The sequence below is a fragment of the Lineus longissimus genome, chromosome 7, assembly GCF_910592395.1.
Source record: "Lineus longissimus chromosome 7, tnLinLong1.2, whole genome shotgun sequence".
Taxonomy (NCBI): Eukaryota; Metazoa; Nemertea; class Pilidiophora; order Heteronemertea; family Lineidae; genus Lineus; species Lineus longissimus.
Genome location: NC_088314.1, coordinates 2845706 through 2860483, shown reverse-complemented (window position 1 = coordinate 2860483; position 14778 = coordinate 2845706). Strand labels below are relative to the sequence as shown.

The 14778-nt window shown below is 37.1% G+C and overlaps 1 protein-coding gene across 25 annotated transcripts in view; it reads left to right on the top strand.

Annotated features, from left to right (window-relative positions):
• The window catches only part of LOC135490614 (muscle calcium channel subunit alpha-1-like), a 101651-nt gene extending 86901 nt beyond the window's left edge, over positions 1-14750 (top strand). For 20 of the 25 annotated variants that reach the window (XM_064775871.1, XM_064775866.1, XM_064775884.1 and 17 more), the window contains 7 exons: positions 1086-1175; positions 2226-2324; positions 4319-4493; positions 4766-4883; positions 5891-6087; positions 6455-6721; positions 10939-14750. In XM_064775871.1, the coding sequence (XP_064631941.1) occupies positions 1086-1175; positions 2226-2324; positions 4319-4493; positions 4766-4883; positions 5891-6087; positions 6455-6721; positions 10939-10962 (970 nt within the window). In that variant the 3' untranslated portion in view covers positions 10963-14750. The remainder of the gene's footprint in view (positions 1-1085; positions 1176-2225; positions 2325-4318; positions 4494-4765; positions 4884-5890; positions 6088-6454; positions 6722-10938) is intronic. The other 5 variants (XM_064775879.1, XM_064775878.1, XM_064775864.1 and 2 more) reach the window with 4 other exon arrangements.
• Positions 14751-14778: the final 28 nt, after the last annotated feature.

The window sequence follows — 14778 nt, the reverse complement described above, 5'->3', positions numbered from 1 at the left end:
GTCAATACACAGATGTCATTGCTTTAATCTTTGCAACCTTTCCACCCAGGATCCCAAGCTTTGAATGGTTTAGCAAGTACCACTATGGCGACCCCTATGATTATCTCTACCCAAACGGTTGGGCTTTTGAAAATATTCTCGAGTCTGACTCGGACACCTTTATCTACACGCCTACCATTACTTCCGAATGCAATACGGTTATAAGGTGATGTTTGAAATGTCGAGTGATGTGAATGTTTAGTTGATCTGTCTGAGATTTTGAACTTGAAAATTAAAATTCTGATTTGATCTGTCAAATTGTATTTTTTCGAGAATGGAATAATATAAGCCTTTTAATGTTTAGTTACCATACTGCTTTCTATCAGAGGTGTGTTTCCTTACATTTTTGATTTGGGTGGTTTTAATCTATTAAACTTTATAAATGTTACATAGCATTGTCTATCCAACAAAACGTTTATTCAGAAACCTGTTCCACATGTATAATCTCTCAGTAAGTTTAGAATACATTTTCTATCATAAGCTATAACATTCAAGTGATAGGTTAGCAAATTGAGTTGATTTCAATCTTCAGCAGAGATGTTTAGAAGATCTGTCACATAAACTTGATCCAAATTGTTGCTATCCTTTCCGTGGTTAGATTTTCTTGAGAAAGAAAGTTTTTCTTCCTAACTGGGTGTGTATTTAGATTGAATCTCTGAGTGTATTTCTAAATTTGTTCCACACCCTTCCTTACAGGTGTATCTATCTATCTTACTTGATTCCAGTCTTCTGTTAAAAGACCAATATAATTCTATTCACTATAATTTTATCATTGCTTTTAAATGAAAGTAAAATTCTAGTTATAACGTTCATTATTTGATTAATAATTGTTGCTATCTGTCCAGTCGTGCTGGAAGGTGAACAATTTCATCTATTTGAAAATCATAAAGTTGACTTCAGATCATTTAAACTTTAAACTGTAATCTGTAATCTGTAACGAAACAAAAAATAATTTCTCAACAAGAATTATACTTGCTATATTACATTTTGTAGATCCCCCTCGAATTCATGTTTTAATGTTGACTTCTGCTTCTCTAACATTGCAGCTTCCCTACTGAAGATAGTGACTTCAGTTATTCTGAGCAAGACTTTAAGCAGTCACTACCAAATCATGTTAGCCCCGATATCCTCAAGAGGTGAATACTATATTTCTGATAGTATCATTGGTGATATTGTAATGCAGAAAACTAATAAAGCTTCAGTTTGTGAGTTATTGTGGTCAGCTGCTAACCGCTCTAGCGTCAAGTAGTCTTCAAGTGTTGGGTCTTTCAGTAGCACATGCACAATTTTGTATGAAGTCAGTCTGGGATGTCATCCATAAGATTGAATAAATTCTGAGTTGGGCAAAAGAAGGCCTAATATTAGCTGTGAATTTTGGCTGAGTTTAGCCTTTGACAAGGTGAACAGCAGGATTGAGTCATCAAAATAGTATCATAGCTGAGCCATCAGAACTATCAGTTACAGTCGAGTACTTTATGACAGTGATTGAGCCTGAGACGTGCAGATTTGGTGGAGGGTGTTTTTTATTCCAATAGTGTTGCATTCAAGGACTCTGAAGATCCTTAATCGAGTTATTATCACTGATAAACTCAACTGTGTCTCACCGCCACTGTTCTGATCACAATCACAGTTTTTCTAAACCTTCTGTCTCATGTTGTTACGTACCGTAAGTGAAAGAAGTGAAGCTGTGCTGGTCAGCCTCTAGTGAGTGACAAGTGTACTTCATGGATTGTCGAATAGATTTGTGCTACTTGTTTCATGTGGGTTTAACCACTGTGTGTAATTGTGCTCTCTATAATGCCATATTCTCTAGTCAAGATGAAGTCAAACTGTATCACGGAATGCCGATACAATACTGTGTTGACCTATTTATTTGGGATATTTCACACTTTGTCACGTGGTATTTTTCGTTTCTTCACTTGATGGTGCCAACTATATAAATGTCACGACTTTGATTTCATTGTTATTCACATGGGTGTAAAATCTGAAAGATAGTAATTTCTGGCGTATCTGTTGGTGTTCAGTGGATGATCTGTGTAGTTGCCAATATATTCTGCATAAACCTCATCCATCAAACATCAATAGATTCGACTGAAGATATGGCTCCGTATGATTTTGCGTCTGGATATTTGCATGTCTCTTCTCTCTTCCTCTTATTTCATCCATTACGTCTCGTTTGCATGCAGCTTCCCACAGGATGTGCCCGACTCCGAGTCAGAACTCGAACATGCTCAACCCAACCATTACCCTCGAAACGTCTCACATCCGTACAAGTTAAAGAATAGGTGATTAAAATGCCTAAGTCAAGTCTCGTTGATGTTCGTCTTCTCAGTTTCCCACGTTTTGCCCTGTCGATTGACCACCTGATTCTTGTTTGCCTGCACTTTTGTCATGTGTCTTTGAGTCTCTGTTTATGTTTTAAAAGTAGATTCACCGCAACATTATGTTTCGTTTGTTAAGTTTAGCAACTGATAGTGGTTTTGAAGAAGCCGCTGTAATCTAGTAGCTAAGATTTGGCCAATCGTCAGTAGGCCTCTTAGTGATCAAACGCCTCAGTTGGTGTGAGATTCTAGGCAGGTCTTTTTGTCTGATTTGCCTAACTCCACACCCAGGTGTATGAATAAGTACCGGTCAGAAATGCTAATGTTGTAGCATTGTTTGGGCAGCTCATCTGAGGTCTCCGGCTATGGTGTATTGCATGGCTGCACCGGTCTACCAGCCGATCTCAACATCATACCAAACAAAAGGTAATCAGTATGTGATAACTGAGATTGGTGCATGGTGAAAGAAGTGCATGATATGTCAATGTCTGCCGGAGTCTGACTCGATTTGGTATGACCAGACATTGAAACCTGGTCAGCATGGATGCGTGTGACAGCTAGAGATGTTGTGCATGTAGAAATATTTTATCGATATCCAAGATCACCAGATCTCTTCCTTCATATCTTCACTGTTGTTCATTTGGTTTTCCTGCATTTTGATTCTTAAGACAGCATCTTCTCGGTCTGAGAGCCAAACTCCCACAACCGGCAGATTGCCACAAACAAAACTTGGTGAGATTATTCCACAAGTTCAAGCACACTTCCCTCAGTTGTGTGAGTTGAAATCCTTCAGGATCTCCTTCATCTGTTGTCTCTGACAAAATGACTAATTCATTTGTCTTCTGAACCTTAAAAGGGACCCCCTTCATGCATCTTGTCAATGTAGTTGATATTGATGTTGTTCAAAAACCTTGGGAATGACATTCTGTACCTTCTTTTCAGGGGATTCGGTGCCCTAAAGGTTGCTTGTTGCTATGGTTGTCTAGTTTGCTCGCTGCGAATTGTGCGTCTGTCAAGAATGGATATTGTTGATTAGCTGTCATGTATCTATTGGAATTTTCAACCTTTATTATCTGATCTTTTTAGTTTTGACACGTTTTTGTGGAATTTCTTATTGGCAGATACTTCTTAGGTTTTCTACTTGCTTTTCTCCGCCCAAGTGATACAATACGTTGCTTTTTAATTGGCAGTGAACAATGTACAATCAAAAGATCATAACTCTCTGTGTTCAATCAGTAATCCAGTATCTAGGGACAATTATAATGACTCCTCATTATCATTTTGACAAGCCACAACTAGTATGCACCCCAAAATGAGTTTGTTTCTAATAGCTGATTTTGTTATAGAGTTCAGCTGCAAGTAGGTCACATAAAATAATCCTACATGTAGCATAATGACTTGATTTCTTTGACCTTTACGACTATCGATGTACACATGTTGTTTAGGGAAAATTTCAGTCATCCAAGTTCCTTACATGCACTGCTATGCAGGTCCGTATAGAGTAATAATATAGACTGATAAAGTCCTCAGACTTTCAGTAGGTGCTATTCAAACACAATCAGGTAATCAGCTATACAATGAGCGTAGTTTTAGTATACCCCGGTAGTCTATTCCTCTATATGCACAAATTCTAGATAAAATAGGTAGAAAATGGCACTATGAAAGTTAACACTGTCATAAAATGTAAGGAGTATGAATGGTTTCAAAGAGAATGTCGTAAAAGGGGCTAGGATCGGGAGGGAAGGTCCATCCTACATGTAATGTCTACTCTTTTTGCAGAAAATAATGGCAAGAAACTCTCAAAATCACATTTCTGTCAAAATTTAGGGCCTTAAAAATAAAAGGTTCTTTGATTATCTTGTGTATAATATCAAACTATTTAGGTGTATGTAAAACTGAAACAAGGGTCATCATTTATTCGACCTTGAATATTCATTTTGAGATTTCCGTACTTTCAGTTTGCCACAAGAAGACAGCGATGCTGAGCGCGAACAATGCCCACCTACACCGCCACCGCGACGAGCCAATCGGCGAACACCATCAATCAAACTAGCATGTATAGGCAAGCAGAATAGTGATGAGAATCCTCTTATGAGAAAGATAGCGCAGCCACTGAAACTTGCTCAGACTCAGGTCAGTACAACTATGCGGAGTCTAATATGTTATGAAGTGTTCCAGTTTAGGCGTCCTAAATACATGAGATAAGCCTCAGAAGATGTCTGGTGCATTTGATAATCCAAAGGGCACACAAGCATTCATGAACCACCCACAAGGTGTTATGAATGCAGTTTCACGACTATCTCCAAATTAGACTGGTATTTGCCAGTATGCACATGTTACATCAATCGTCACAATCATCTTTGATCCTACGAGCAAATTTTTTTTCATTGCTCTTCTTGTTTCAGGCTATGGCTGTAGCAGGTATGACTGCAGATGGGAAACATCGTTCAGTGGACCATCCAAGGGTTTTGCGTACTCCTCCCGATTCTCCACGACGTGTCAGGGCTTCCTATCATACTCCAGGTATAAATAGCTAGATGGCGTAGTGGCCTCATAGGATCATAGTTGTGGCATAGGCTGTGTGGGTACAGTAGTCAGCAGGGCTGCTTGATGTCTGCAACTGTGCATTTGATTCAATGTTGAGAACAAATCTTAAGGAAATTCCGAGATACTTCCGCTTTAAGAAATTGTTTGAAATATTGACTCAAATGCACAGAAGAAACCATTTAGTGCTAACAAATACAAAAACGTCTATAAGATTTTATGTAAATGGTATTATCAATAAATTAGCTTAAAAGTTGCAGAAATAAAATCTGATTTGATTTGACAATTAGTTCTGTCAGTTTCCTGGATTATCATTTCATTATCGTCTGCTCAAAATTGTCTGTCCTCATGTTCAAAATGATTCATACACTAAAACACACCGCTGTCTTCATACAAAACTCCATATCATGTAGATTTCACGTCTGTGCCATAACTTATATCTAAGTCTAATCACTGATGAAATGTGGGTGTTTGGGAAACATTGAAATTACAAAATAATGATGTTACGAATTCCACTGCAAATGTGCACCAAGTTTTATCAGTGTGCAGGAACACCAAGGCTGTTTTTGTACTTTTGTTGTATGGGTTAGTAATTCTGTGAACCGTTCATTCACAGCATGCATAAAAGTGCTAAACATTTCTTGTCAATGTACAGTTCTGCAGCAATTGTCAGTTAACTGTTCCAGGACCAGCATGTCTTTGAGAAAACATTCCCCAGCTCAAGAGTGGAATTCAGAAAATGGAATAACTTCATGCCCATACAAAACTTCAGAAAATTACAGCAATCCAAAAACACAGTTTCTCGACATTCCAAATTTTTCGTTGACCTTATCTATATTAGATGAAACTGTTCCTAAATATTCTGTAAATCTACTAACTGATGGTCCTTGAAGGGTTCATGTTGGTCCTTGAAGGGTTCATGTTGATTGTTGGTTATTTGCCCCTCTCATCACACCCAGAATGTTCCATGTTTTCCCTCTCGCCAGTTCAACCCTCATTGTCATCACCAACAAGTTACACCACCACCTCCATAGGGTCTAACCAGGCCTCCCGGTCGTCCAGTTTTCGCAGTCAGGATCCACGAGACAGCTACGATGAAACCTCGCGGTCACAGACGCCCAGGCCCGGGAAGCTATCCAGGCAGGGACGAGTTAGAGGCAGTGCAGAGAGCCTCGTTGAAAAGGTGGGTTGGAGTGTAACTTGATGCTAGACTTACTGTTACTGTGTTCAAGGGAAGGTCATGTCATACACAGGGTTTTAGGCCAAATGTACAGCAGAATGTACAGCAGAATGTACTATGTACATTGCTTGTACATGGAATGCATGCCAAGCACTTCTGCTGTGTGTTGGGCTTTACAAAAGACACTCTTGTGTCACAAAGCTCTGTCAAAACTTGGTAAAACTTTTGGTAATTGCAATAATGTACTCCATGTCAGTATTTTACTGTAAATGCTGATGAACATTCAATGGACCAAACAAGTGACGTAAAAGGTATGGAATCCTCACTGACTTGTGACTAAGTTACATGTTATTCGACTTGTATTTTCCAGGTGCTAGTGAAAGAAGGCCTCGGTCGATATCTCGATGCTAATTACCTCCAGCGTGAGATTGCAGAGGCCAACGACATGACGCAGGAGGAAATGGATAAATGCGCTCATGAACTCTTACACCCGAACAATCCACGTAGCCGGCCGTACATGGAACACCTCGGTGGCTACAGTATGCAGGAAATGAAAGACTATAACAAGTATTCACAACAGGACGACATGTTACCGAAATCACGGACTTATTCTGATGACGACGATGACATGGTTTATGTAACAACCTTATAGCGAATGCTCCTCCTTCCTCTACTAATTTACTAATCATAATAACTAATTGATTACTAATCAGATTTTTTACAAAAATTACCACTGATGATTTGAATCACAAAATAATGATTGTTTGTTGATAATGTGTGTTATATATTTTTACATGAAATGTTTTTACTCGCAGTGGAAGGGCAGACCTTGAGTTGTTATAACTCTAGTGGATATCTTCCCTTTCGGGGGGAAGCAGATCATATCACAAGTTTTCAGGGATGTGTCGTCACAATCATCGATTTCTTCAACTACGAATTAGTCGTCTGGCTTGAGCATTGGAAGTGATGGTATACACTTTCTCTTGAAATTGAAAATGTGAATTTGATATAAAAAAATTCAAAGATCTTCAATGTTGAGAAATGTTCACCTGAGTTTTGTCTGGCTAGAAATATGTTTGGTTTTCAAATGAGAAGCTCTTGAACTCTTCAACCGTTCTGAATTGTAATACGAGAATTTGTGATATGAAGAACGGCTTCTGAAATGTTCAAGGAAATATAGTACATTGGTTCCAGAATCTCAACTCCTAATAGCCTACACATGCAAAATACATGGATTACTGCGGATATGAACTCAACCTCCGCTAACTGCAGGACTAATCATTCTTACAAGTTATCTGCCAGACATTCTGTGTACACGGGAAAATTCGAAAAAGGAAATATCTAATTTTTTTCATGTTCCGTTTCCTTTCGCCAACCAACATCTTGTCCACTTTGAATACGAACTACCTAGTCATTTCCAAAGAGTGGGCTACCTTGGATTCACGACAGCGTGAATCTTATGTAAACATGGACTCCCGTGTTGTCAAAAGATCACTTTGGTACATGTTAAGCAGCATTCTGTGGTGTTTGTTATAAACAATAGTACAATCATAAAGACAATTTAAAAACAAATGTGGGCAAAAATTTTTTGTGGGCTGGAAAAGTTTCACACATTTTCCCTCATATTTTTCCCTCGTCTAGTTTTCACTAAGGATATAATTGTATTGGTGAATGCACCACTAATGATGACTTACAATATTTTTTTTGAAGTACAATAACTTGTGAAGTGAAATAGCTGTTTGATTCAATAGTTTATTAATTGTTGATATGGTAATTAAAGTGATGTAATTTTTGATGGATTTCAACGGAATGGTTCACAGCTCTATATAAAATGTTACGTGCATAATGAAATTGTGTAATTGATTCGACCATAACAGGAGGAATTAGAATATCTCGATTTTAGATGTTAATGTACATAAGATTAATATGCCTTTTATACTTTTTTACGTGTTGATGGAATATAGATTTTCTTAGTCGTGATTTCGATGTTGCTAGTGACGTACTGGCTGTGGTTTTGATGGTCGATAATCGAATGTTTCTTTTACTCAAATTTCATTGGACAGTGATATAAACGTAGGTCGTCACTTGTCTTGTAAACACTGTGATGTTGTTGAATTTGTCAAAGTTTTTATCTGGCTAAAGAAGTTAAGTGACTGTCACAAGATTTTCTGTGTTTTGGAGATTTTATTTCTTTGAGTTCACATTTAAACATGAGGTGTTTCATTTAGTGTCATGACTTGTGGTGCATTTGCTTCTTATTTTCATATTCAGTGTGACGTTTTTTCCCCAAACCATTACTTTGGCCTTTGGTCACACTTCACTACTGGTTTCACAAGGGTCAATGGCGTCACTTCGATGGCCTTGACAAAACTTTACAGGGATCAATAAGGAATGCTGCTTAACATGTATCTTGAAGAATGAGGAAGTTCTTGCATACATAATTGCAGATATGAGAAAGCAAAAAGCAAGGACACGTAAATAGGTGTTTCTGATGTTAGGCTCTGTCAACAAGTCACCGGTGTTGCAAATTTGTAACTTCGGTGTTCGTAGTAATTGCTCCTGGTATGACCATAATGAAGTCCGTGAATGAATATTCTCTAATCAATTGAGATGGTGTCAAAGTTTTTTTGAAAATTTTAAAAAAGGCCAAGAAAAGGTGTATTTGTACTTTCAAGTTTTCCATGACAAAATAAAGTTAGGCCAGTCAACTGTTAACATTTTCAATATTCAATTATTTCTATTGAGGAGTGATTGGTTACATGTTATGCTTTGGAGAAGAGTCGTGTTTAGTTTGTGTGAGGTCAAAGTATGAAAGGTTTTGTGTCGGAGTAGATTCTGTATTACCTCATTCCTAGGAATTACCTGGAGTGCAATGAACTTGTTCATATTGCACAGTAGTTAACTGGGAACGAGGTAAACACTCAAAAATATGAATATTTATTTATTGAGCTCATTTGTTCACAACTGTTTGGACATTGAGGAGAAATTTCATATTGGTTTTATTGGGAGAGAAAAAAATGTTGTAAAGTTTATTTTAAATGTTTATTTGATATGAAAATTCTGAAATTGTAAAAAGTTAATTGTAAATATCCATATCAAAAATCTGTAAATTTGGGCAATGTCCATTAGTATTTTCTTAAAACACGGTTACACAATGATAAATGGGCACATTTGTGAAATAAAAAACTTGAAAAACTGGAAGAACTAGGGAGTGGTCTCTAAAATCATTTCTTTTGTGTTAAATGGCCGGAATACTAGGGCAAATCTGAGACATTAATTATCTGTGTCGAACAGTGATTTATTTGAAACAGTTCAGCTTGAAGGTTTGCCAGTATGCAAATGTTAATGTTATAGTACGAAAGCTGACTTGATTTATTATCATTACAAATTACACATACTGTATAATATGGTTTTCAATGATAATAGATTTTCTGAAAGGACTTGTCAGTATCCGGATGAGGAAGTTATTACTAAGAGAATCTGAATGCGCACATACATGTTGTAATAATAACAATAATGATAATGATATTGTCATTATTGTTATTGTTATTGTTATTCAAAAGGTTTAGGTAGATGTTGATAAACAGGTGATAAATGGCATCAAGATTGAAAAGCTTGTTGAACTTTTTTATACAGAATATGTTGAAGTTAAAGTTTTGAATATTAAGAAAATGACCTGTCAAAACTTAAAGTGGAAGGGGGTTAGTATTTTTATCAAATTTGGGGTTTTCAGCTCAGTTCCTGTCCACTGCTATTGGACAAATTTTTTACCTCATGACAACTGGCCGTCTCAAAGTGTTTCATTTTTTAACTTGTCTTTTTGTTTACTTTTCTGCTCCATACTGTACATACTATGTCTTCTCTGTATTGTCGAGTGACTGAATGGTTGTGCCTTAAATGTCTGTGATCATGATTACATCATCGCAAGCTTTTATATTGTTTCATATTATTATTCTCTGCTCTTGGTATAATACACCATTTCACCGCGGGTTTACGTTTGAAAGACTCCCGTTTTCTTCACATCTTTTCTAATTTCTAAGCATATAGTATCTGTAAACGTCGCTTATATTTCACAATTTTCTCGCTTACTATTACTCTTACAACCATTCATTCACATGAGCCAGGCTACAGTGGCATATAGAAACTGTACCTACAGCTGCGGAAGTCATCCCACAGCTGCAATCAGGCTTTCACACCAGAAATCCAAATTCTGAGACCAGTTGCTTGTGTGGCTATTAGGCTATGTAGAACTTTGTACTGTTACTCCCAGTTGCATCAGTTACATGTGGCTGGGTTATCATAAAGTTTCTGTAAAGGTTTCAAATTCCTATGATATTTTTAATGAACCATGCATAGTGTAATGTGTGTCTTAATAAGTACAGGACACAATATTGACTTGTTATGGACTTGGATTCTTCATCCGCCCAGCATGAGCCTGCCCCGCTTTAACTGCATGATGTGATAATATCGACTAACACAATCATTCAAGTTATACCTAAGAGCCTCACCATTTGGAAGATTTTGAAACCTGGGATGTTTTGAAAGGTTTAGGTCTAGAGTGCCCGATTCATAAAGGACAATACACCCCCCCCCCCCCCCCCGCATTTCAGAAAGATCTTTAAACTTCATCATTTATAAACAGTCTTACATTGACCATGTAAATTTCAAACTTGGGCCAGTTGTGTCCTCTTTCTCCGAGTCTTGGAACCACCCCTGGTCTATATCACACGACATTTCCAATGGCCAGGTTTCTTTAGGTTTTTTCAAATGAGTGAGGTTCTTTGGGATACATTGAGCAAAATGCAAGTGATGCCCAGTTCCTTATGCTATGTCTCCATTTTCTCTCGTTTCTAGAGACCAACGAGAGGTATGGTCTGACGTACCGAGGTGAATTAGTGTGACACCCCATAATGCCCCTGTTCAGCAGGAGAAGATGATTCCATCGAAGGCCAAATTCAAGGTCAAACTTGATTCGAAGGTCGAAGGTCAAATTTGATTCAAGGTCAAGGTCAAACTTGATTTGGGTCAAGGACGCCTTTGTTAGGGTGAAGTTCAAAGCCATGCTGTGAGTTGAAGAATTCCATGTTGAATCTTGTGATCTTGGGCATGCGAGACAGTTGAACCAAGGCCCTGGTTTATTTATTTATTGAAAAGGCGACATAGGCCTTAATTTATTGTGAACCTGAGTATTCGCCCCGTAGTTTGAAGGTGTATGTATTATGCTTTTTAATACCAAGTATTGATATGACACATATAGTTTTATGGCAAACGATCGAAAGCGAAGGATGCTCTTGGTTACTTTATCAGTTTTTACCACTGGCTCATTGAGGCTATGGTTGACCAGTAATTAATTAGATACAACCTTAACTCGCACTGTTTTCTACCATACAAATTCAAACAGCTAACTCTTCCAGTACATCTAGTCTAGCCGGTATGAACATGTACTGTGCTCATGAAAAATATCCCTTACATTTGCCAGGAATTCATTGTATTCCTCAGTTTCTAGAAAACAGTGTAAGTTTTGATTTCAAGGAAATTTTGTCCAAGGGGCAGTTGAGGCTGCTATCTAAGTGCTAAGTGTTAATTTCTGCCATCCTTGTTTTAAATGTTAGTGGTTTCCCTAATTAACGGATTTTTGCTTTAAATAAAAAGCAACAACTCCAGTTTGAGTGGGATACATGTAGTATTAAAAATTATACTTTCCCTATCGAAAGTTGTAAGTAACCAAGGGAATTATTTCGGTAAATGGTGTACTAACATTGTATCAAAACCATACAATAATACATTTAAACAAGGATGTTAGGACCAAGGCTGAACAGCATCAGAAATGATGGTATAGTTATGATATCTTTTTCTCTCGAATGTTAGAAAGTTAACCCGGCTTTTCCCTATAATTCTATCCTGGGTTTTTGCTGTGTTCTTACATATAGACATGACTGGCCTGTGATAATAGTAATTGGATATAATGATAATCATTCTAGTACTAAAAGTTGATTCATGTTGGAACTATGCGAAAGTGACATTGTTATCTTAATAGAAAAGCCAAATTGGAAAACCAAATTGTCCAATCCATTCTCCAATTGAAGATTTTCCAATTTCAAAATTAACTGAATATAAACCACAGGATAGCCAGTGATGAGCAGATAGCCTAAATGAAGATCTCCCTTACAAAACGCTATGCTAGGTTTGAGAGTATGGTACAAATATTTTCCATGTCTATCTACAAATAATTTTGAAAGCAACTGTAAAATAAAAGCAGTTAGTAGTGGGTCTGGATCGAAATTTTGCTAGTTTTCAGAATCATTTGTCAGTTTGCATACCTACACAGTGTTTTGTAACGGAGTTCTTCATAGTATTTCCAAGTGTGTTTTGCCCAATCATTCCAATCTTTTGCAAACATTTGGAGTGTTCTATATAGACAGAGTTACCGACATTTGAAGAAGTTGTATAAATTTGTTCCTCACTTTTTCTCGATAAGGTCTGTACGTTTCTCCTATAAATGGGTGCTTGTAGATGTGATGGATCGGTGCAGAATGTCACATAGAATTTGAAATGTTCCTTTCTATATCATAGCGGGTATTGAGCATTTGATATGTAAAACTGGGGTGCAGTTAAGTTCTCTATAACAATCAAAGCTATTTGTGTTTAGAATTCCTCTTAGCAAGCATGCTTTGTGTTTTGTAAAGGAGCCGTGCACTGACTCCTGTCAATGTTACTATAAAAAGGTGCTATTTAGTTAATCAGTACTTAATAAGCATTTAGGAATTGCATGGACGTCACCAGGGTGATAGAAGCCAACATTTTTCATCAAAATCTATATCATCAGTATTGTCCTTCTTCAAAAGGTAGAAACCGTAAAGGTTGAGAATTTTCCCAAAAAAATGGATCTTGGTTCTCCTCGTGACGTCCCTGTATATTTCTGGCGTGTCGATGAGTTCAGCAGGTTCAAGACTTTGGGGTTGGAGAGGGTTACAGTAATCTGGACTTGTTTCATTGACACTCCCTTCTCCTGTATCCTAAAATATTCTTGAACACATTTTGAATAACATGGCAAGATCCTGGGTGCTTGATTTTTTGCAGTCGTTGTTCTGTAAGGTTCGGTTTAAAAAGATGTTTTGACTGAAAAACACCTGGGAAAAACCTCTAACTGGATTAAGACTATCACTGCCTTTGCTAGTATTTAAAGGCTATTCATAATTGTACCAGCTCGGCTTAAATACCTAGAATGAATTTATCCTCTCTCGGTCACATGTAAAGAATATATATTTCGTCCTCTCTGTAATTTATCGATTTATTTATTTATTGTTAGATACACTGCCTCTCACAAATAGTATTTTGCCATGTCTTTGTTATGCACAGCCATGATCTGTTTCTCACATCAAAAAGACTCTAGGCCTGCACTGACAACTATAAAGTTGATTGCTCTCTCCGTTTGGTCACCCATGAGCGTACTTACTCATCAGCCTTTCCTCCTCCTTCCCCTTAGATATTGCCAGTTGATATAACATAATGTAAAGGTTTTTGCCAAATTGTAATCAAATGGTACCAATGTTTACTGTTGGCCCCCTTATATAATGCATAAAACACCAGATTTCTTTTTCTTTCTAGTCATCTATAGCAATGTAAATCAGTTACATATCCTCTTCTACAACTTCTGTGTTAGCCATTTTCCTAGTCAGCGTTTTGTTGGTTCAACCCATTTACCACTTACTGCGCTCACCAGATTTTTGATGATGAAAACTTTACTACCCTAGTTGTTATTATTATCAGTCATTAGTTATTATTTTCTAGTCATTTTTTGTCAAGGAAACCAAGCTTGGCAACTTGATACACCTTAATCACTAAACACACTTAAGAAAGTTTTTAAAGTTATAGACAGACCTGGTCAGACATGGAAACTGTGGTTGTCAAGTTTAGCTTTTCCATTGGAAATTCAAGTCAATGTGACATCATTTAAATGATCTCAAATGTAAATAAAGAGCATACTAGTTGGTTTGTGTTAATATTATCTCATTATTAAAGGTTTCTGAAAATGGCCATTTGACCCTTTCTTCCTAAAGTATCAAATCTTAATATCATTTGAAAAACGAAGTATATTTTTGGTTGGTTTCTCTGAAATATGCTACATAAATATTTTATATTAAAAAATTTCTACAATTTTGGCCAGGTTTTAACGATAATAGACTCTGCTGGTTGTAATTTTAAGCCACATGCATGATCCCTTTTGTAGCACACCTTCAAATATTGGCCATGGGATAGAGGGGTACTCAGATGCAATGCATCATACTTTGTATATGGACCGCCGTTCCTAGCCAACTGTGGATGAAAACCAGATGTCTACTCTTATTTAGAAAAAATCTCTGTATAACCACTTAAAATTCATATAACCGAGGGACAAATTTGTTTCCCCAAACCTTCTTTTCATGTTTATGCCATTTACCACCAGAGGGAGTGGCGTGTTGATTCCCTGTTGGACCATTACTGTAAATATCCCATGGGGACCTGAGTCGCCACAACCTGTCATTTATTTATTAGCCGTACTTATACGATGGAGCAGAGAGGACAAACCCCATTTTGCTCTGTAAAATATTCAATTTTTGCAAGGATTGTTCAGCAATGTGCAATGAGACAAAGGTATTATTAATAAAATATGATATATAAAGTGATTCTTGTTTTGCCACTTTACTATTCCTG